Source organism: Silurus aristotelis (genome assembly GCF_946808225.1).
Source record: "Silurus aristotelis genome assembly, chromosome: 8".
Taxonomy (NCBI): Eukaryota; Metazoa; Chordata; class Actinopteri; order Siluriformes; family Siluridae; genus Silurus; species Silurus aristotelis.
Genome location: NC_139581.1, coordinates 2195656 through 2219797, shown reverse-complemented (window position 1 = coordinate 2219797; position 24142 = coordinate 2195656). Strand labels below are relative to the sequence as shown.

The 24142-nt window shown below is 37.9% G+C and overlaps 1 protein-coding gene across 1 annotated transcript in view; it reads left to right on the top strand.

Moving 5' to 3' along the window:
- The first annotated feature begins 525 nt into the window (after nucleotides 1-525).
- Nucleotides 526-24142, top strand: part of pkn2a (protein kinase N2a) — a 41984-nt gene continuing 18367 nt past the window's right edge. Inside the window, exons 1-5 of the mRNA XM_083547848.1 lie at nucleotides 526-852; nucleotides 14154-14445; nucleotides 16647-16780; nucleotides 18507-18636; nucleotides 22665-22810. Of these exons, the coding sequence (XP_083403974.1) occupies nucleotides 832-852; nucleotides 14154-14445; nucleotides 16647-16780; nucleotides 18507-18636; nucleotides 22665-22810 (723 nt within the window). The 5' untranslated portion in view covers nucleotides 526-831. The remainder of the gene's footprint in view (nucleotides 853-14153; nucleotides 14446-16646; nucleotides 16781-18506; nucleotides 18637-22664; nucleotides 22811-24142) is intronic.

Below are 24142 nucleotides of genomic sequence, written 5' to 3'. Positions count from 1 at the left end.
TATGCCTAACGAGTGAGCCAGTGGTGACGGTGGTGAGGGAAAAACTCCCTGAGACTTTAAGAGGAAGAAGCTTTGACAGGAACCAGACTCAACATCTTCACTCAAAAAATGCCCACTGATTATAGTTCCATTATTGTTGAGATGATCAGCTGTTCACTCACGGAGACTCAAGTGCAAAAGTCATAAGCCGTTCTAGCAGAACTGTTTGTATTCCAAAGGTATTCTCATGGTTTATCAGTGGAACCATGCACAGAAATCTCAAGGATCTTCAGGCCGTCTATGTGAAGCCTTGGCTCCTCAGCTGGAGCAGTTCATGAAGATGTAGGACATCAGGATGGATCAGAATGGTTTTTTTGGGGAAAATTGTGTATGATAATCGCTGTGTATAAGAGGAAGGTGTTTTTCTGGAAGGAGTTTCCTGTGTCAGAATTATGATTATTATTTGGTAAAGTGTTGAAATGTTTTTTGTTTTTTTTAATGGAGTAAACATGAAATACAATCTGGCAACCAAGGGATAAACGATCCAATCTGGCAACCCTGTATGTGTTCACATGTACGGGACAACAGCTTCTCCTCAGCAGTGTGCGCGCGCGGGTTCTTCACGTTCTTCTCCTGCAGAACCTTCTTACTGGACAACTTTCCCGCTTGCGCAATGGGACAGAGTGTGTGTCCGGCCCTCGGTGTGGATTGTGTAGTTGTGGAGTATCGGCTCGTGTCGGTGGTTGAAGAGTGAAAAACAGGGTGTTGTTGGTGGTGTGGTGGTGTTTTTTTGCCCCTCTCACCCCCCTCACCACACAGTGTTGGAGTTGGAGTTGGAGTTGGAGGGCCAAGATGGCCGCTGATCCATTGCAGGTAGGAAAAGTTTCGCATTTTGTTTACAAACAGTGTATTGTTTTTCACAAAGTTTTAGGGGCGGTGTAGACTCCTAATTCCTCTTTAGAGTGTGCGCGCGCGTGCGCGTGTGTGTGGTTTACAGTGATTACTGACTCCGTTACGCGCTGAAAGTCACAACACACCGCGATTCCACCGTTAGTGTGTGTGTGGTACAGTGTGTGGTATAGTGTTACAGTGTGTGTTACAGAGTGTGTTTCAGTTTGAGTCTTTTACAGTTTGTTAGTGTTATTGCGTTACAATGTGTGTTATAGGTTTGCAGTGCGCGTTACAAAGTGTGTTTGTGTGTATTTGTGTGTCCGTTACAGTGTGTTACAGTGTGTTACAGTGTGCATGAGTTTGTGTCTTTTACAGTTTGTTAGTGTTATTGCGTTACAATGTGTGTTATAGGTTTGCAGTGCGCGTTACAAAGTGTGTTCGTGTGTATTTGTGTGTCCGTTACAGTGTGTTACAGTGTGTTACAGTGTGTATGAGTTTGTGTCTTTTACAGTTTGTTAGTGTTATTGCGTTACAATGTGTGTTATAGGTTTGCAGTGTGCGTTACAAAGTGTGTTCGTGTGTATTTGTGTGTCCGTTACAGTGTTATAGTGTTACAGTGTGTTACAGAGTGTGTATCAGTTTGTCTTTTACAGTTTATGTTAGTGTTATTGCGTTACAATGTGTGTTATAGGTTTGCAGTGTGCGCTACAAAGTGTGTTCGTGTGTATTTGTGTGTCCGTTACAGTGTTTTGGTGTTACAGTGTGTGTTACAGAGTGTGTATCAGTTTGTGTCTTTTACAGTTTATGTTAGTGTTATTGCGTTACAATGTGTGTTATAGGTTTGCAGTGTGCGCTACAAAGTGTGTTTGTGTGTCCATTACAGTGTTATAGTGTTACAGTGTGTGTTAGAGTGTGTATCAGTTTGTGTCTTTTACAGTTTATGTTAGTGTTATTGCGTTACAATGTGTGTTATAGGTTTGCAGTGTGCGTTACAAAGTGTGTTCATGTGTATGTGTGTCCATTACAGTGTTATAGTGTTACAGTGTGTGTTACAGAGTGTGTATCAGTTTGTGTCTTTTACAGTTAGTTAGTGTTATTGCGTTACAATGTGTGTTATAGGTTTGCAGTGTGTGTTACAAAGTGTGTTCGTGTGTATTTGTGTGTCCGTTACAGTGTTATAGTGTTACAGTGTGTTACAGAGTGTGTGTTAGTGTGTAGTAGTGTGTGTTAGAGTGTTATAGTGTTTAAGATAAGTGGGGAATTTCTGTGTTACAACAGCAAAGAAAAAGAAATGTGAAAATTAAAAAATTAAAAAATATAAACATAATACAGTACAGTATGTTTCAGTGTTGCAATGTGTTATAGTGTACAGTGTAAGTGTGTGTTACAATGTACAATGTGTTACAGTGAGTGTTACAATGTGTTATAGTTTTACAATGTGTGTTGTAATGTACAGTGTGTTATAGTGTTACAGTTTGTGTTATAGTATGCTGTGTGTTACAACATGTTATTGTGTTATAGTGTGTTATAGTGTTGCAGTGTATTATAGTGTTACAGTGTGTATTATAGTGTTAGTGTTATAGTGTTACAATTTGATATAGAATACAGTTAATGTTAATGTTACCCGGAATGTTACAGTGTGTTATTGTGTCTTCCAGAGTGTTAGTGTTACAGTGAGTGTTACAGTTAGTGTTAGTGTCACAGCATGTTGTAGTGTTACAGTGAGTGTTACAGTGTGTTGTAGTGTTACAATGTGTTTTCCTGAGTGTTAGTGAGTGTTACAGTGTCTGCTAATGTGTTTCAATATGTTATTTTTTTATTTTTTTTATTGTAGTTTTGTTTTTGTTAAGACTGCAGTAAACACAGTAGATTCAGAGTGACTCACAGGCATTGTGCTGTTGTTGTTGTTTTTTATTTTTATTCAGTGGACATCATTATATTGTTCCTGTTAATGTTAAAGTTTCTGTTCCTGTAACTGGTAGCATTTGTACACTGTGTTAGTGTTGATATGTGTGTTTTGTTAGTGCTTGTGTTACTGGTTATTCTTTGTACACTGAGTCAATGCACAGTTTTAGTGCTCATGTTAGTGTTACTATTAGTGTTTTTGTTTGTGTTAGTGTTATTATTTGTGTTAGTGTTATTGTTTGTGTTAGTGTTATTGTTTGTGTTATTGTTTGTGTTATTATTTGTGTTAGTGTTATTGTTTGTGTTAGTGTTATTGTTTGTGTTAGTGTTATTATTTGTGTTAGTGTTATTGTTTGTGTTAGTGTTATTATTTGTGTTAGTGTTATTGTTTGTGTTAGTGTTATTGTTTGTGTTAGTGTTATTGTGTGTTAGTGTTATTGTTTGTGTTAGTGTTATTGTTTGTGTTAGTGTTATTGTGTGTGTTAGTGTTAGTGTTAGTGTTAGTGTTATTGTTTGTGTTAGTGTTATTGTTTGTGTTAGTGTTATTATGTTTGTGTTATTGTTTGTGTTAGTGTTATTATTTGTGTGTTAGTGTTATTGTTTGTGTTAGTGTTAGTGTTTGTGTTTGTGTTATTGTTTGTGTTAGTGTTATTATGTTAGTGTTATTGTTTGTGTTAGTGTTATTGTTTGTGTTAGTGTTATTGTTTGCGTTAGTGTTATTGTGTGTGTTTGTGTTATTGTTTGTGTTAGTGTTATTGTTTGTGTTAGTGTTATTGTTTGTGTTATTGTTTGTGTTTGGGTTATTGTTTGTGTTTGGGTTATTGTTTGTGTTATTGTTTGTGTTTGTGTTATTGTTTGTGTTTGTGTTATTGTTTATGTTAGTGTTATTGTTATTGTTTGTGTTATTGTTATTGTTTGTGTTAGTGTTATTGTTTGTGTTAGTGTTATTGTGTGTGTTTGTGTTATTGTTTGTGTTAGTGTTATTGTTTGTGTTAGTGTTATTGTGTGTGTTAGTGTTATTGTGTGTGTTTGTGTTATTGTGTGTGTTTGTGTTATTGTTTGTGTTTGTGTTATTGTTTGTGTTAGTGTTAGTGTTTGTGTTAGTGTTATTATGTTAGTGTTATTGTTTGTGTTAGTGTTATTGTTTGTGTTTGTGTTATTGTTTGTGTTATTGTTTGTGTTAGTGTTATTATGTTAGTGTTATTATTTGTGTTAGTGTTATTATGTTAGTGTTATTGTTTGTGTTAGTGTTATTATGTTAGTGTTATTATTTGTGTTAGTGTTATTATGTTAGTGTTATTGTTTGTGTTAGTGTTATTATGTTTGTGTTATTGTTTGTGTTAGTGTTATTATGTTAGTGTTATTGTTTGTGTTAGTGTTATTGTTTGTGTTTGTGTTATTGTTTGTGTTATTGTTTGTGTTAGTGTTATTATGTTAGTGTTATTATTTGTGTTAGTGTTATTATTTGTGTTAGTGTTATTGTTTGTGTTAGTGTTAGTGTTTGTGTTAGTGTTATTATGTTAGTGTTATTGTTTGTGTTTGTGTTATTGTTTGTGTTTGTGTTATTGTTTGTGTTTGTGTTATTGTTTGTGTTTGTGTTATTGTTTGTGTTAGTGTTATTATGTTAGTGTTATTATGTTAGTGTTATTGTTTGTGTTAGTGTTATTGTTTGTGTTAGTGTTATTATTTGTGTTAGTGTTAGTGTTTGTGTTAGTGTTTGTGTTAGTGTTATTATGTTAGTGTTATTGTTTGTGTTAGTGTTATTGTTTGTGTTTGTGTTATTGTTTGTGTTTGTGTTATTGTTTGTGTTATTGTTTGTGTTAGTGTTATTGTTTGTGTTAGTGTTATTATGTTAGTGTTATTATTTGTGTTTGTGTTATTGTTTGTGTTATTGTTTGTGTTAGTGTTATTGTGTGTGTTTGTGTTATTGTTTGTGTTAGTGTTATTGTTTGTGTTAGTGTTATTGTGTGTGTTTGTGTTATTGTTTGTGTTAGTGTTATTGTTTGTGTTAGTGTTATTGTGTGTGTTAGTGTTATTGTTTGTGTTTGTGTTATTGTGTGTGTTTGTGTTATTGTTTGTGTTTGTGTTATTGTTTGTGTTAGTGTTATTGTTTGTGTTAGTGTTATTATGTTAGTGTTATTGTTTGTGTTAGTGTTATTGTTTGTGTTTGTGTTATTGTTTGTGTTATTATTTGTGTTAGTGTTATTATGTTAGTGTTATTGTTTGTGTTAGTGTTATTATGTTAGTGTTATTATTTGTGTTAGTGTTATTATGTTAGTGTTATTGTTTGTGTTAGTGTTATTATGTTAGTGTTATTGTTTGTGTTAGTGTTATTGTTTGTGTTTGTGTTATTGTTTGTGTTATTGTTTGTGTTAGTGTTATTATGTTAGTGTTATTATTTGTGTTAGTGTTATTATTTGTGTTAGTGTTATTGTTTGTGTTAGTGTTAGTGTTTGTGTTAGTGTTATTATGTTAGTGTTATTGTTTGTGTTTGTGTTATTGTTTGTGTTTGTGTTATTGTTTGTGTTTGTGTTATTGTTTGTGTTAGTGTTATTGTTTGTGTTAGTGTTATTATGTTAGTGTTATTATGTTAGTGTTATTGTTTGTGTTAGTGTTATTGTTTGTGTTAGTGTTATTGTTTGTGTTAGTGTTATTATTTGTGTTAGTGTTAGTGTTTGTGTTAGTGTTAGTGTTTGTGTTAGTGTTATTATGTTAGTGTTATTGTTTGTGTTAGTGTTATTGTTTGTGTTTGTGTTATTGTTTGTGTTATTATTTGTGTTAGTGTTATTATGTTAGTGTTATTGTTTGTGTTAGTGTTATTATGTTAGTGTTATTATTTGTGTTAGTGTTATTATGTTAGTGTTATTGTTTGTGTTAGTGTTATTATGTTAGTGTTATTGTTTGTGTTAGTGTTATTGTTTGTGTTTGTGTTATTGTTTGTGTTATTGTTTGTGTTAGTGTTATTATGTTAGTGTTATTATTTGTGTTAGTGTTATTATTTGTGTTAGTGTTATTGTTTGTGTTAGTGTTAGTGTTTGTGTTAGTGTTATTATGTTAGTGTTATTGTTTGTGTTTGTGTTATTGTTTGTGTTTGTGTTATTGTTTGTGTTTGTGTTATTGTTTGTGTTAGTGTTATTGTTTGTGTTAGTGTTATTATGTTAGTGTTATTATGTTAGTGTTATTGTTTGTGTTAGTGTTATTGTTTGTGTTAGTGTTATTGTTTGTGTTAGTGTTATTATTTGTGTTAGTGTTAGTGTTTGTGTTAGTGTTAGTGTTTGTGTTAGTGTTATTATGTTAGTGTTATTGTTTGTGTTAGTGTTATTGTTTGTGTTTGTGTTATTGTTTGTGTTTGTGTTATTGTTTGTGTTATTGTTTGTGTTAGTGTTATTGTTTGTGTTTGTGTTATTGTTTGTGTTAGTGTTATTATGTTAGTGTTATTATGTTAGTGTTATTGTTTGTGTTAGTGTTATTGTTTGTGTTAGTGTTATTATGTTAGTGTTATTATTTGTGTTTGTGTTATTGTTTGTGTTATTGTTTGTGTTAGTGTTATTGTTTGTGTTAGTGTTATTATGTTAGTGTTATTATTTGTGTTTGTGTTATTGTTTGTGTTATTGTTTGTGTTAGTGTTATTGTGTGTGTTTGTGTTATTGTTTGTGTTTGTGTTATTGTTTGTGTTTGTGTTATTGTTTGTGTTTGTGTTGTTATTTGTGTTTGTGTTATTGTTTGTGTTAGTGTTATTGTTTGTGTTAGTGTTATTATGTTAGTGTTATTATTTGTGTTAGTGTTATTGTTTGTGTTTGTGTTATTGTTTGTGTTTGTGTTATTGTTTGTGTTTGTGTTATTGTTTGTGTTTGTGTTATTGTTTGTGTTAGTGTTATTATGTTAGTGTTATTATTTGTGTTAGTGTTATTATTTGTGTTAGTGTTATTGTTTGTGTTAGTGTTATTATGTTAGTGTTATTATTTGTGTTTGTGTTATTGTTTGTGTTATTGTTTGTGTTAGTGTTATTGTTTGTGTTAGTGTTATTATGTTAGTGTTATTATTTGTGTTTGTGTTATTGTTTGTGTTATTGTTTGTGTTAGTGTTTGTGTTAGTGTTATTATGTTAGTGTTATTGTTTGTGTTAGTGTTATTATGTTAGTGTTATTATTTGTGTTTGTGTTATTGTTTGTGTTATTGTTTGTGTTAGTGTTATTGTTTGTGTTAGTGTTATTATGTTAGTGTTATTATTTGTGTTTGTGTTATTGTTTGTGTTATTGTTTGTGTTAGTGTTTGTGTTAGTGTTATTATGTTAGTGTTATTGTTTGTGTTAGTGTTATTATGTTAGTGTTATTATTTGTGTTTGTGTTATTGTTTGTGTTATTGTTTGTGTTAGTGTTATTGTTTGTGTTAGTGTTATTATGTTTGTGTTATTATTTGTGTTTGTGTTATTGTTTGTGTTATTGTTTGTGTTAGTGTTATTATTTGTGTTAGTGTTATTGTTTGTGTTAGTGTTATTATGTTTGTGTTATTATTTGTGTTTGTGTTATTGTTTGTGTTATTGTTTGTGTTAGTGTTATTGTTTGTGTTAGTGTTATTGTTTGTGTTAGTGTTATTATGTTTGTGTTATTATTTGTGTTTGTGTTATTGTTTGTGTTAGTGTTATTGTTTGTGTTAGTGTTATTGTTTGTGTTAGTGTTATTGTTTGTGTTATTGTTTGTGTTAGTGTTATTATGTTAGTGTTATTATTTGTGTTAGTGTTATTGTTTGTGTTAGTGTTATTATGTTTGTGTTATTGTTTGTGTTATTGTTTGTGTTAGTGTTATTGTTTGTGTTAGTGTTAGTCTTTGTGTTAGTGTTTGTGTTAGTGTTATTGTTTGTGTTAGTGTTATTGTTTGTGTTAGTGTTTGTGTTAGTGTTCGTCGAAATAATCACAATGATCTACAGCAAGAACATTTCTGTGTAAAAGTGTCTGTGAACTCCATCCATTAATCCCTGATTTATCATAAGATCATAATAATAACGATGTGATGACATATTTGTCAACATGCAGAATATTTTCAGAATATGACATTAGCGTTTATTTTTGCATGTTTAGCACAATTGAGCTTTTATTTAGCTAAAAGGATGGAAATGGCAGTGGTGAACACGTATTTTAAGAAGAAGGAGGATCATAGGGTGACGTATAAGAGTGGAGGAAGGTGCACACAGGTGGACTATGTTCTATGTAGGAGATGCAACCTGAAGGAGATTGGAGACTGAAAGGTGTTGGCAGGGGGCAGTGTAGCTAGACAGCATCGGATGGTGGTCTGTAGGATGGTTTTGAAGGTGAAGAAGAAGAGGAGGAGAGTGAGGACTGAAAGAAGAATAAGATGGTGGAAACTGCAGGAGGAAGACTGGATAGGATTAGTAAGGAGGAAGTGAGAGCAGAAATTAAGAGGATGAAGAGTGGAAAGTCGGTTGGATCAGATGACGTACCAGTAGAAGCATGGAGATGTTTAGAAAAGATGCAGTGCAGCTTTTAACCAGATTGTTTAACAGGATTTTGGAAGGTGAGAAAACGCCTGAGGAACGGAGAAGGAGTTTGCTGGTACCAATCTTTAAGAATAAGGGAGATGTGCAGACCTGCAGTAACTACAGGGGAATAAGGTTGATCAGTTACACCATGAAGTTACAGGAAAGAGTAGTGGAAGCCAGGCTGAGAGAAGAGGTGACCAGCAACAGTATGGTTTCATGCCGAGGAAGAGCACCACAGATGCATAATTTGCTTTGAGAATGTTGATGGAGAAGTATAGAGAAGTTTAGAAGGAGTTGCATTGTGTGTTGTGGATTAAGAGAAAGGGTACGACAGGGTGGAGAGAGGAGTTGTGGTATTGTATGAGGAAGTCTGTGTGTCAGAGAAGTATGTGAGGGTGGTGCAGGACATGTATGAGGACAGCAGTGACGTGCAGAGTAGGAACAACAGACTGATTCAAGGTGGAGGTTGGACTGCATCAAGGATCACCCCTGAGCCCTTTCCTTTCTGCAGTGGTAATGGACAGGTTGAAGGACGAGGTCAGACAGGAGTCTCCCTGGACTATGATGTTTGCGGATGATATTGTGATTTGTGGTGAGAGTAGTGAGCAGGTTGAGAAGATCCTGGAGAGGTGGAGGTACGTGCTGGAGAGAAGGGGAATAAAAGTCAGTAGGAGTAAGACAGAGTACATGTGTGTGAATGAGAGGAAGGGCAGTGGAGGGGTGCGGTTACAGGGAGAAGAGGTGGAGAAGGTGGAGGAGTTCAGGTACCTGGGGTCAACGTTGCAAAGTAATGGAGAGTGTGTTAGAGAAGTGAAGAAAAGAGTGCAGGCAGGGTGGAGTGGGTGGAGAAGAGTGATAGCAGGAGTGATTTGTGATAGAAGAGTATCTGTGAGAGTAATAGGGAAAGTTTATAGGACTGTGGTGAGACCTGAGATGTTGTATGGATTAGAGACAGTGGCATTGAGTAAAAGACAGGAGGTGGAGCTGGAGGTAGCAGAGCTGAAGATGTTGAGATGTTCATTGGGAGTGACGACGATGGACAGGATTAGAAATGAGTTTATTAGAGGGACGGTGCATGTAGGACGTTTTGGAGACAAGGTGAGGGAGGTGAGATTGAGATGGTTTGGACATGTGCAGAGGAGGAACATGGGGTATATCAGTAGGAGAATCCTGAGGATGGAGACACCAGGACGGAGGAAAAGAGGAAGAACAAGGAGGAGGTTTATGGATGTGGTGAGGGAAAACATGCTGGTAGTTGTTTTAAAAGAGGCAGATGTAGAGGACAGGGGGGTGTGGAGACGGATGATCTGTTGTGGCGCCCCCTAATGGGAGAAGCCGGAAGAAGAAGAAGAAGAAGCACAAATGAGCATTTCTGAGGTTGTATCGCTACATGTTTCTTCCTTCACTTCTTATAGGATTTAAAAATCTTGTCTTTGTGTGTATAGATGTTTGTTGGATGTGTGTTATGATGGTAATAAACTCCATGGGCACGTGCTAGGTCAGATTTCTGTCCTGTTATCTAGGTTTATTGTGGTTTATTATTTAATGACGTTGTATATTTTAGATAAATTGATTACACTGTAATTACTGCGTAATATACGTTCGTCCACACCACAGTGCAGTAGAAGATGCTGACTGGAGGGTGAAGGTTTATTATCAATTTCACTCTGGTCAGTGTGAATGCTGAATTGTGATTGGATGATAAATTAACATTTTACGGAAAAAAGTAAACGTTAGAAATGAGAAACCGGAAGACACCTCCAGAAGGTGTCTAATCTCTGACAACGGTGTCAAAAAGGCGAGCTGGATCTTCATCTTCTGGATGAGGGCCAGGTCTGCAGGAGCCAAATCTGCCGAGTAGGGTGGGTGTGGAAGTGAGAACATGATGTGCCGATCAACATTTTCGGGGGTTGAACTTGATAAAGGTCTTCCTAATCTCTCGTCATCTTTCAGTGATGTTCTCCAGGAATACACTCCAAATCAATACAATCAAGTTCCAAATAGAATTTGTGGTCAAAGAAAAATAATCCGTAATCAAGCATTGTTCAGATCGAACCGTGACGCAGACTGTCCTGAATTTACACCAAAAACACAAGTGAGGACCAAAGAAACAGTTTACGGATTCACGTTATTAGTCACTGAATAACTTTCTTTGTGCCAATACTTTTGCACACATTTATACATATGCAAAGATGCACAGCATGGATTTTATGCTCACACATCCAGAGACGTCTAATCCAATTGTGTGCGTCCGAGTTGTGTGTGAAAAAGTCAGGTGTCACAATACTTTTGTCCACAGTGTGTATAAGAGAGTGGATTTGTTGTTGTGTAACATGTTTACTGCACTCCATGAACACGAGCACTGGCTGGAAATCAGATGAACACTAACACAAACACTGATATCGTGAGAAATTAAAGGATTTTCCTTTTAAACATTATAATCCAAATATTTCCTGTGTGTGTGTGTGTGTGTGTGTGTGTGTGTGTGTGTGTGTGTGTGTGTGTGTGAAAGAGAGATTAAGTTTGTAAGCCGAAGTGTGTGTGTGAGATTAAGTGTGTGAGTATAAGTGTGTGTGTATGTGTATGTATATGAGTATGAGTATAAATGTGTGTGTGTGTGTGTGTGTGTGTGTGTGTGTGTGTGTGTGTGTGTGTGTGTGTGTGTATGTATATGAGTATGTGAGTATAAATGTGTGTGTGTGTGTGTATGTATATGAGTATGTGAGTATAAATTTGTGTGTGTGTGTGTATGTATATGAGTATAAATGTGTGTGTGTGTGTGTGTGTGTGTGTGTGTGTGTGTGTGTGTGTGTGTGTGTGTGTGTGAGATGAAGAATGTGAGTATAAGTGTGTGTGTATGATGCAGTAGGTGAGTGTGTGTATATGTATATATATATATATATATATATATATATATATATATATATATATATATATATATATATATATATATATATGTGTGTGATTATAAGTGTGTGTGTGTGATAAATAATGTGAGTGTAAGTGTGTGTGTGTGTGTGTGTGTGTGTGTGTGTATGTATATATATATATATATATATATATATATATATGTATGTGAGTATAAGTGTGTGTGTGTGTGTGTGTGTGTGTGTGTGTGTGTGTGTGTGTGTGTGTCTGTGTGTGTGTGTGTGTGAGATGAAGAATTTGGGTAAAAGTGTGTGTATGAGTATGAAAGTAAAAATGGGACGTTGATGACATATATACAAACCCGATTCCAAAAAAGTTGGGACTTTGTACAAATTGTAAATAAAAAAGGAATGCAATAATTTACAAATCTAATAAACTTATATTTAATTATATATATATAGAATATAGAAACATATCAAATGTTGAAAGTGAGACATTTTGAAATGTCCTGCCAAATATTGGCTCATTTTGGATTTCATGAGAGCTACACATTGCAAAAAAGTTGAGACAGGTAGCAATAAGAGGCCGGAAAAGTTAAATGTACATTAAAGGAACAGCTGGAGGACCAATTTCCAACTTATTAGATCACTTGGCAACATGAGTGGGTATAAAAAAGAGCCTCTCAGAGTGGCAGTGTCTCTCAGAAGTCAAGATGGGCAGAGGATCACCAATTCCCCCAATAGTGGAGCAATATCAGAAAGGAGTTTCTCAGAGAAAAATCACAAAGAGTTTGAAGTTCTCATCATCTACAGTGCATAATATCTTCCAAAGATTCTGAGAATCTGGAACAATCTCTGTGCGTAAGGGTGAAGGCCGGAAAACCATACTGGATGCCCGTGATCTGCATCACATACAGGAATGCTACTGTAATGGAAATCACAACATGGGCTCAGGAATACTTCCAGAAAACATTGTCGGTGAACACAATACACCGTGACATTCGCCGTCACCGGCTAAAACTCTATAGGTCAAAACAGAAGCCGTATCTAAACATGATCCAGAAGCTCAGGTGTTTTCTCTGGGCCAAGGCTCATTTAAAATGGACTGTGACAAAGTGGAAAACTGTTCTGTGGTCAGACGAATCAAAATCTGAAGTTCTTTTTGGAAAACTGGGACGCCATGTCATCCGGACTAAACTGGATAAGGACAACCCAAGTTGTTATCAGCGCTCAGTTCAGAAGCCTGCATCTCTGATAGTGTGGGGTTGCATGAGTGCGTGTGGCATGAGCAGCTTACACATCTGGAAAGGCATCATCAATGCTGAAAGGTATATCCAAGTTCTAGAACAACACATGCTCCCATCCAGATGTCGTCTCTTTCAGGGAAGACCTTGTATTTTCCAACATTAAATGCCAGACCACATACTGCATCAATTACAACATCATGCTGTGTAGAAGAAGAATCTGGGTACTGAAATGGCCAGTCTGCAGTCCAGATCTTTCACCCAGAGAAAACATTTGGCGCATCATAAAGAGGAGAATACGACAAAGAAGACCTGAGACAGTTGAGCAACTAGACGTATTAGACAAGAATGGGCCAACATTCCTATTCATAAACTTGAGCAGCTTGTCTCCTCAGTCCCCAGACGTGTACAGACAGTTATAAAAAGAAGAGGGGACGCCACACAGTGGAGACACGGCCTTGTCCCAACTTTTTTTTTAGATGTGTTGATGCCATGAAATTTAAAATCAGTGTCCCAACTTTTTTGGAATCGAGTTTGTAAGTGTGTGTGTGTGTGTGAGAGAGTGTCTGTGTGTGTGTGTGTGTGTGTGTGTGTGTGTGTGTGTGTGTGTGTGTGTGTGTGGTGTGTGTGTGTGTGTGTGTGTGTGTATGAGTATGTGAGTATAAGTGTGTGTGTGTGTGTGTGTGTGTGTGTGTGTGTGTGTATGAGTATGTGAGTATAAGTGTGTGTGTGTGTGTGTGTGTGTGTGTGTGTGTGTGTGGTGTGTGTGTGTGTGTGTGTGTGTGTATGAGTATGTGTGTATGAGTATGTGAGTATAAGTGTGTGTGTGTGTGTGTGTGTGTGTGTGTGTGTGTGTGTATGTGTGTATGAGTATGTGAGTATAAGTGTGTGTGTGTGTGTGTGTGTGTGTGTGTGTGTGTGTGTATGAGTATGTGAGTATAAGTGTGTGTGTGTGTGTGTGTGTGTGTGTATGAGTATGTGAGTATAAGTGTGTGTGTGTGTGTGTGTGTGTGTGTGTGTGTGTGTGTGTATGAGTATGTGAGTATAAGTGTGTGTGTGTGTGTGTGTGTGTGTGTGTGTGTGTGTGTGTGTGTGTGTGTGTGTGTGTGTATGAGTATGTGAGTATAAGTGTGTGTGTGTGTGTGTGTGTGTGTGTGTGTATGAGTATGAGTATGTGAGTATAAGTGTGTGTGTGTGTGTGTGTGTGTGTGTGTGTGTGTGTGTGTGTGTGTGTGTGTATGAGTATGTGAGTATAAGTGTGTGTGTGTGTGTGTGTGTGTGAGTATGTGAGTATAAGAGTGTGTGTGTGTGTGTGTGTGTGTGTGTGTGTGTGTGTGTGTGTGTGTGTGTGTGTGTGTGTGTGTATGAGTATGTGAGTATAAGTGTGTGTGTGTGTGTGTGTGTGTGTGTGTGTGTGTGTGTGTGAGTAAGAAGTGAGTTTAAAATGTAAGGCCGTGTCTCGTGCTGCAGGAGGTAACAGCAGGTGATGTAGATGTGTGTATGGTGAAGGAGAAAAGCTGAGGGTTTATCAGGAGGACAGAAGATCGGGTTCAACATCAACATCCTGCTTCTGATCCTTCATTGTTTCTATAGCCACAGCTTGTTCACGTAAACGTGTTCGGGAAAGCGCGTAAATCTGCGTTGTTGTGAAGTAAAGCGAAGTTTATTTAACGTTTCCAGAAGAACTTTCTGAGGAACACATTTCTTATAAAGATTAGATCTCAGAAGAGACCTGAACCTCTGCCTTCACACGTGTCTTCTCTCATCTCCAGGGTCACATGGTGTCAGATCGGCTGGGGCTGGGCCATCACCTGGACCTGTCGGACACCATGGTGCAGCAGAAGCTGGACGAGATCCGCGAGCAGATCAAGCGCGAGATCCGAAAAGAGCTAAAGATCAAGGAGGGAGCAGAGAACCTGCGGCGTGTCACCACCGACAAGAAAAGGCTGGCCTACGTGGACACCATGCTGAAGAAGAGCAACAAGACGGTGGAGGAGCTGCACCAGGAACTGCAGGAACTCAACGCTCACATCGTGGTGAAGGATCCAGAGGAGCTCCTGTTAGGTAACGTTTCGCCTGTTTTTTTCTCCTCAACACGCTGATAATGAAGTGAATACAGAATAATGAAGCTTTTAATCGAGGCCAAGGACGTTTAGTAGCTTTTTAAATCCGAGACGCAGAAGCATGAGGTTCCACATGAGCAGAGTTGAGTCAAGTTCTCATGAAGCTCTCATCAAGTAAAAGCCTGTTTTTAACTACAAAATTAAAACTTCTTTCACAGGGAGCGAAAAAATCTAAACGTTTAACCACACTGTGCTACCAAAAGTATTCGGACACCCGACTTCTTCACCCATGTGTGGTTCTTCTCCAAAAGTTGGAGGCACATAGTTGTATAGGACATCTTTGACATTTGAACTACGAGACCCAAACCTATTCCAGCACTAAGATCTGCCAGCTCCATGAAGATCTGCTTTTTCATGGGTTTGGATGTATGTGTATGTGCTATAGAGCTCCAACCCTATTAAACTCCTTTGGACCTCCACTCCTTCTCACCCACATCAAAACCTGACTTTACTAACACTAATGTGGCAGAATGAATCTCACACAAATCTCCACAAAATGCAGTGGAACATCTTCCCAGAAGAGTGGATCTCATTATAACAGAAAATAAAGTATTTAAAAAAAAGCACAAGGGTGTCTACAAACCTTTGGCCATATAGTGTATATTTCTTAAATACAAATTGTAGGTGAGGAGGTTCCTGGGGTGCAGTCAGCATTGACATTCATCGTGTTCAATGCTCCTGCATCCGCAGACGTCCGATACTTTTGTGAGACCGGTCTGGAGAAGAACCATGCATGTGCAGAAAAGTCGGGTGTCCGAATACTTTTGGCAAACGGCTGCTGCGTGTGTTTGGGAAGTTGTTGTGTTTCTTTAATTGACTTTTGTGTGGGATGAGTTTTTGATGTGCTGCAGAAGAACAGGTTTGTGTGTGTGTGTGTGTGTCCCTGCGTTGCATGCGATTCCAGTCTGAACATGAAGCTGTAAGGTCACCTGTCAGTGCTGCGGCTTTGCCGTTATGATGGTTTATGGTTTTTGTCTTACGGTTTGTCGAGTTCCTCAACCTGTTCTGCCCAGAGGCGGTGGAGCAAAACGATGAGCTCCTCCAGCTCACGTTACCGTCACACTCACGGCAGACAGGTGTGTGAGTGTGTGTGTGTGTGTGTGTGTGTGTGTGTGTGTGTGCTTGTGTGTTCCAATAAGGGCTGGAAATAACGATAATTTTGATAATCGATTAATCGGACGATTAATATTATTATTATTATTATTATGATTATTATTAATATTATGATTATTATTTATATATATTTATTTATTATCAATATCATTATTATGATTATTATGTTTAATATTATTATTATTATTATTTTTGTATGTATATATATATATATATATATATATTTATCAATTAATTGGAAAAATAATGAATGAATTAAAACCTACATTTTTATTATATTTAACTGTATAAAGCCCGGAGTAATTCAGGTTGTTTATGTATAAAAGTGCACTTTAAACAATACAAAAATTCACATATTGAGGTCAACTTGAGGTTTAATTTAGACATTTTAAAGTTTATAGTTCTGCCTGTTATGGAGGTGATTTGGGGGAAATCCTTTAAACAAACCTTCAAACAAATTCACTCATGTCGAGTCGTTTCTTTCTGTTAAAACAAAACACAAAACATTTTATTTTGTATTTTGTAGTTGACAACCATGCTTCAAAAATCAATATAAAATATAATACAGTATCGTTTTGACATTTAAAAAAAAAAAAAAATACACAGACATTTTGAACAGAAAATTTTTTTTTTGTTCACTTGACATAACTTTCAGGTTACTGTCTTCTTTGTTGTGTTTAATATAAAATGCTCTCATGCCGTGTTCCTGCTGCCGGTTGACCCTGTGCTCTCCACCATTTCACTAGCGACTGTTATCTTACCGTCACGCTAACACGTAACTTGAGCAACTAAACGATAACTGTATTTGTTGACAGCGAATTTCATTATATTATTATCGATTGTATCGATTAGTTGTTGCAGCTCAACTTCCATTCTCTAAAATACTGATCACACGCACGTCCATGCAGCAGAGCTTCAGCGAGTGTGTGACATAGCGTCATTCACGAGGCATGTAGACGTGCGTTCTTACGTTTCCGACTCGGTTTTCTTCACTCTGCCAATCTGATCGTTGTCGTTTATTTCCTCCAGAATGCCCTCTGACCCCGGACACGCCGAACAGTGAGAGCCGCCTGGCAGCGCTGAAGAAGCAGATCCACATCGAGCTGAAGGTGAAACAGGGAGCAGAGAACATGATCCAGATGTACTCCAACGGCTCGTCCAAGGTACCGTCCAGATCTCCTCCCTGTCCCACTGCTCATTCACTCACTCCCTACACCCGGAACGAGGGAACACGTGAAGAAAAGAATACGGACAGAAAGATGAAATGAGATTAAGACAGAGAGAGAGAGATGGAAAGGGAAAAATAGAAACATGAAAAGAAAGAATGACATCCAGAGAGGTGGATGAAAGAAAAGAAACATGAAAAGAAAAACAGATGGAACGAAAGGTGGAAGGAATGATGTTAACAGAGAGAAATATGGAAGGAAAGAAAAGATTACAGAAATGAAACAAGGGAAAAGATTGAATATTGAAAAAAGATGGAAAGAAAGAATGAGTGGAAAGAAGAACAGAAAGATAGATGGAAAGAATAGGAAAACATGAAGGAAAGAGAGGATCAAAGAAAGAAAGAAAGAAAGAAAGAAAGAAAGAAAGAAAGAAAGAAAGAAAGAACCCCCCCCCCCCCCCCACACACACACACACACACACACACACACACACACACACACACACACACACACACACACACACACAGACACAGAGAGAGCCATGAGGGGACGGAATCTTTCAGTGATCACATAGACAGGAATTCCGATGGAAATCTTCCCACCCAGATATCAGCATGAGTGAACACACACACACACACACACACACACACACACACACACACACACACACACACTCTGACCAACTGAAGACAGAAAGTTTGGATGGTTACATCACTCGGGATAATAACCCTGCCTCAAGTAGAGGATGATGTCAGGCAGGAAGTTACTGATAAACAAAAGCGGTTTTACACACACACACACACACACACACACACACACACACACACACACACACACACACACACACACACACACCAACTGCCTGGGGAGCAGTGAACCACATTCCACCTAGATTCCTCAGGCTGTGTGTGTGTGTGTGTTTAGAACATTGTGTTGTCTAATGCTTAATGATAAACCTGATGGGTTTGTGGATCTTAATGCTGGCGCGCGCACACACACACACACACACACACACACACACACACACACACACTTTTCTGAAGGTTATTCCAGTTTTGCATTGTATGATTACAGCACAGTGTCGCCAAAAGTATTGGGACATCTGACTTTTTCAGCCATATGTGGTTCTGTTTTGATGCAGGAGCATAACATTTTCCCTTCACTTGGAGAACTAAGAGACCAAAACCTGTTCCTGCATGTAAAAAGCTAGCTCTATGAAGATGTGCTTTACATGAGTCAAAGTGGAATATCTCCTTCTATAGAGGTCCAACTCTATTGAAAGTATGAATGTAAACTGCACCCCAGGCCTCCTCACCTTCTTAACTTCATCAGTACCTGACTTTACTAAAGTACTTGTGGCTGAAGGAATCTCCACAAATCTTCATAAAATCTAGTGGAACATCTTCCCAGAACAGTGGAGGTTATTAACAACAGGAAACGAGAACTAAATGTGGAATAGGATGTTCAAAAAAAGCACAATGGTCAGGTGTCCACAAACGTTTGGCCATACAATGTGTGTTTATATAAAATGTATGATGTGTTGATTCGGGGTAAATTCTCCTGATGGAGCAGTTTCTTCAAAACCTGAACCCTCACAAACTAGCAAACTAGAGATTTTTGTTTTTGGCAATGTTCGAGTCTATTTATGTAATTATGTGTGTGTGTGTGTGTGTGTGTGTGTGTGTGTGTGTGTGTGTGTGTGTGTGTGTGTGTGTGTGTGTAGGATCGGAAGCTCCTGGCTGCTGCACAGCAGATGCTACAGGACAGTAAGATGAAGATCGAGTTCATCAGGATGCAGATTCTGAAAGCGAGCCAGAGTCACGAGCTCAGCTTTGACACTCAACAGCTAATCGGTAACATCACTGGGTTTAAGACCAGCATCACCACGTCATCTACTCCACCATCAGCATCATTATAATAATCACCTCTGTCTCCACATCATCACATCCATCTCCACATCATCACCACCTCTATTTCCATATCATCATCATCATCACCTCCATCTCCACATCATCATTGCCATCACATCATCACCTCCAAATCATCACAAACACATAATCATCACCACATCATTATCAGCACATCATCACACCATCTCCACATCATCACCACCACATCATTATTACCACATCATTACTATCACATCATCACCTCCACATTACCACCAACACACCCCCACGTCGTCATCACCATGTCATTATCACCACATCATCATCACCACCACGTCATCATCACCACATCATCATCACCACCACGTCATCATCACCACATCACCATCACATCATCAGCTCCACATCATCACCATGTCATTATCACCACATAATCACTTTCACATCATCACCTGCACATCACCATGTCATTATCACCACATCATCATCGCCACATCACCACCACATCATCAATACATCATTATCACCACATCATCATCATCATATCATCACTATGTCATCATCACCACATCAGCACCATCACATCTTCAGCTCCACATCATCACCATGTCATCATCACCATGTCATTATTATCACCCCATCATAATCACCACCACATCATTATCACCACCACATCATTATCACCACCACATCATTATCACCACATCATCACCACCACCACATCATTATCACCACATCATCACCACCACCACATCATTATCACCACATCATCATTATCACCACATCATTATCACCACCACATCATTATCACCACATTATCACCACAACATTATCACCACATCATCATCATCATCATCACCACATCATCATTATCACCACATCATTATCATCATCATCACCACATCATCATCATCACCACATCATTATCACCACAACATTATCATCATCATCAACATCATTATCACCACATCATCATTATCACCACATCATTATCACCACCACATCATTATCACCACATCATCACCACCACCACATCATTATCACCACATCATCATTATCACCACATCATTATCACCACCACATCATTATCACCACATTGTTATCACCACAACATTATCACCACATCATCATCATCATCACCACATCATCATTATCACCACATCATTATCATCATCATCACCACATCATCATCATCACCACATCATTATCACCACAACATTATCATCATCATCAACATCATTATCACCACATCATCATTATCACCACATCATTATCACCACCACATCATTATCACCACATTGTTATCACCACAACATTATCACCACATCATCATCATCATCACCACATCATCATTATCACCACATCATTATCATCATCATCACCACATCATCATCATCACCACATCATTATCACCACAACATTATCATCATCATCAACATCATTATCACCACATCATCATTATCACCACATCATTATCACCACCACATCATTATCACCACATCATCACCACCACCACATCATTATCACCACATCATCATTATCACCACATCATCATCATCATCACATCATTATCACCACATTGTTATCACCACAACATTATCACCACATCATCATCATCATCACCACATCATCATTATCACCACATCATTATCATCATCATCACCACATCATCATCATCACCACATCATTATCACCACAACATTATCATCATCATCAACATCATTATCACCACATTGTTATCACCACAACATTATCACCACATCATCATCATCACCACATCATCACCACATCATTATTAACACATCACCATCACATCATCATCACCACATTATCATCACCACCACATCATTATCAATACATCATTATCATCATATCATCACTGTCATCATCACCACATCAGCACTATCACATCTTCAGCTCCACATCATCACCATGTCATCATCACCATGTCATTATTATCACCCCATCATCACCACCACATCATTATCACCACCACATCATTATCACCACCACATCATTATCACCACATCATCACCACCACCACATCATTATCACCACATCATCATTATCACCACATTATTATCACCACATCATCATCATCATCACCACATCATCACCACATCATCATCATCACCACATCATTATCACCACATCATTATCACCACATCATTATCATCATCATCAACATCATTATCACCACATCATCATCATCACCACATCATTATCATCATCATCAACATCATTATCACCACATCATCATCATCACCACATCATCATCATCACCACATCATTATCACCACATCATCATCACCACATCATTATCACCACATCATCATTATCACCACATCATCACCACATCATTATTAACACATCACCATCACATCATCATCACCACAATATCATCACCACCACATCATTATCAATACATCATTATCACCACATCATTATCATCATATCATCACTATGTCATCATCACCACATCATCACCATCATATCTTCAGCTCCACATCATCACCATGTCATTATTATCACAATCACATCACCACGTCATTATCATCACATCATAATCACCACCCCATCATAATCACCACCACATCATAATCACCACCACATCATTATCACCACATCATCATCACCACCACATCATTATCACCACATCATCACCACCACCACATCATTATCACCACATCATCATCACCACCCCATCATTATCACCACATTATTATCACCACCACATCATCATCACCACCACATCATTATCACCACATCATCATCACCACCACATCATTATCACCACATCATCATTATCACCACATCATTATCACCACCACATCATTATTACCACCACATCATTATCACCACATCATCATCACCACCACATCATTATCACCACAACGTTATCACCACAACATTATCACCACATCATCATCATCACCACATCATTATCACCACATCATCATCATCATCATAAACATCATCATCATCACCAATACCACCATCATCACCACATCATTATCACCACATTATCATTATCACCTCATCACCACATCATTATCACCATGTTATCATTATCATCACATCACCAATACCACCATCATCTCCTCATCATTATCACATCACCACCTCATCATTATCACATCACCACATCATTATCACCACATCACCAATACCACCACCATCACCACATTATTACAACTTCATCACCACATCACCAATACCACCACCATCACCACATCATTACCACATCATTATCACCACATCACCAATACCACCACCATCACCACATCATTACAACTTCATCACCACATCACCAATACCACCACCATCACCACATCATTACCACATCATTATCACCACATCACCAATACCACCATCACCACCTCATCATTATCACATCACCACCTCATCATTATCACATCATTACCACATCATTATCACCACATCACCAATACCACCACCATCACCACATCACCAATACCACCACCATCACCACATCATTACCACATCATTATCACCACATCACCAATACCACCATCACCACCTCATCATTATCACATCACCACCTCATCATTATCACATCACCACATCATTATCACCACATCACCAATACCACCACCATCACCACATCATTACAACTTCATCACCACATCCAATACCACCACCATCACCACATCATTACCACATCATTATCACCACATCACCAATACCACCATCACCTCCTTATCATTATTACATCACCACCTCATCATTATCACCACATCATCAATACCACCATCATCACTGTCATCAGCATCACATCATCACCATCACATCACCACAACATCACCACATCATCATCACCACATCAATATATAATATAATAAAAATTGCAGTTATTTAAAGAAGCATCAAATTATTTTTGCTCAGTTAGCATGTGTGTGTGTGTGTGTGTGTGTGTGTGTGTGTGTGTGTGTGTGTGTGTGTGTGTGTGTGTGTGTGTGTGTGTTTTTCAGAGAAACCAATTATCAGTCCTCTGGACCTGAGGGTGGAGGAACTGTGTCATCACGCTCGTATCGAGCACGCTGTAGCTGAAGGAGCAAAAAACGTCATGAAGCTGCTCGGTTCGGGCAAACTGGCTGAGAAGAAGACTCATTCTGAGGCATGGACACACACACACACACACACACACACAACCCATATATATATACAGTGGAACCTGGTTATGTCGCGCTTTTCTTCCCAAAGCGCATCGCGGATTCCCCCCCGATCCTGCCGTTGTTCATTCTATGTTTTTGCTGCTCATCCCACGTTCTCCCGTGTGCTGTTCAGCGCCGCGCTTCTACTTTCGCCTCCCGTTCATCGCATAACCTTTAACAACAAAAGGCATATGTGCACTAACTAACAGCAGAGATTCACCAGTATACAATAAAACACCTGGAGCAGCTGTAAGGTTTGATTTTTCCGCCACTTTCGCGAGTTCTTCTGCGGCTGCACAGTGCTGATCGAGATAACCGACGTTAAATGTCAAATTTTCCCCCCTTGTGCTCGAGATATCAGGGTTCAGCGACATAAAAAAGTCGACATAACCGATAAAAAAAATGCTAAGACAAAGCGAGAATTTGGCGGTTCCACTTCAAAAAACGTCGACTTAATAGGGTTGTCGAGGTAACCGAGGTCGAGATAAGTGGGTTCCACTATAAATATTTTCTCTCGACTCGAGAGTAACATTTTGCTGAACAGAGTTTCTGCCTTAAACATATATATATAACCAACTCTGAATACACAGAACTGTGCAAAAGATTTTAAGAGTCTGTGCTTTGTGAACATCTCATTCCACATTTAGTCTCCATTGGCTGCTATAATCAGCTCCACTCTTCTGGGAAGATGTTCCACTATTTTTCCTGGAGATTTGTATGAGATTCATTCAGCCACAAGGATGTTAATAAAGTCAGGTACTGATGTAGGTGATGTGAGGCCTGAGGTGCAGTCAGCAGTCACTAGTTTTTGGAGCTCTATAGCAGGAGATCTTGTACATCTTCTGAACCCATGTAAAGCAGGTGTGTCCCAATACTTTTGGCCACACGGGGTTTATGTAAATGTGTTAGCTGAATTTAAATAACGTTTAATATTAAATCAAATGTAGCCACAGATAAAAATTCTACTTATAATAGACTGTTTTAATGCTATTATTAAATTATTACATTATTTATTCATATAAATATAAAAATAAAAAAAAGATTTTTAATTTTTTTTTTTATTGACTTATTTCATGTACATTACGCAAAATCGGTTGTTTTTTATTCATGAGCGGGTAAAAAATGTAACCGGTCAGGAAGCCACCAATCAGAATCGAGTGCACGTTTTAAACCTTTTGGCGTCCATTAAAAATTTTTTAAAAGTTTTTGTTTGTTTGTTTGTTTGTTTGTTTTACCGCTCATTTGCACGTTCACGCCAATTATTAGATCATGTCAAAGCGAATGAAGGATAGAAT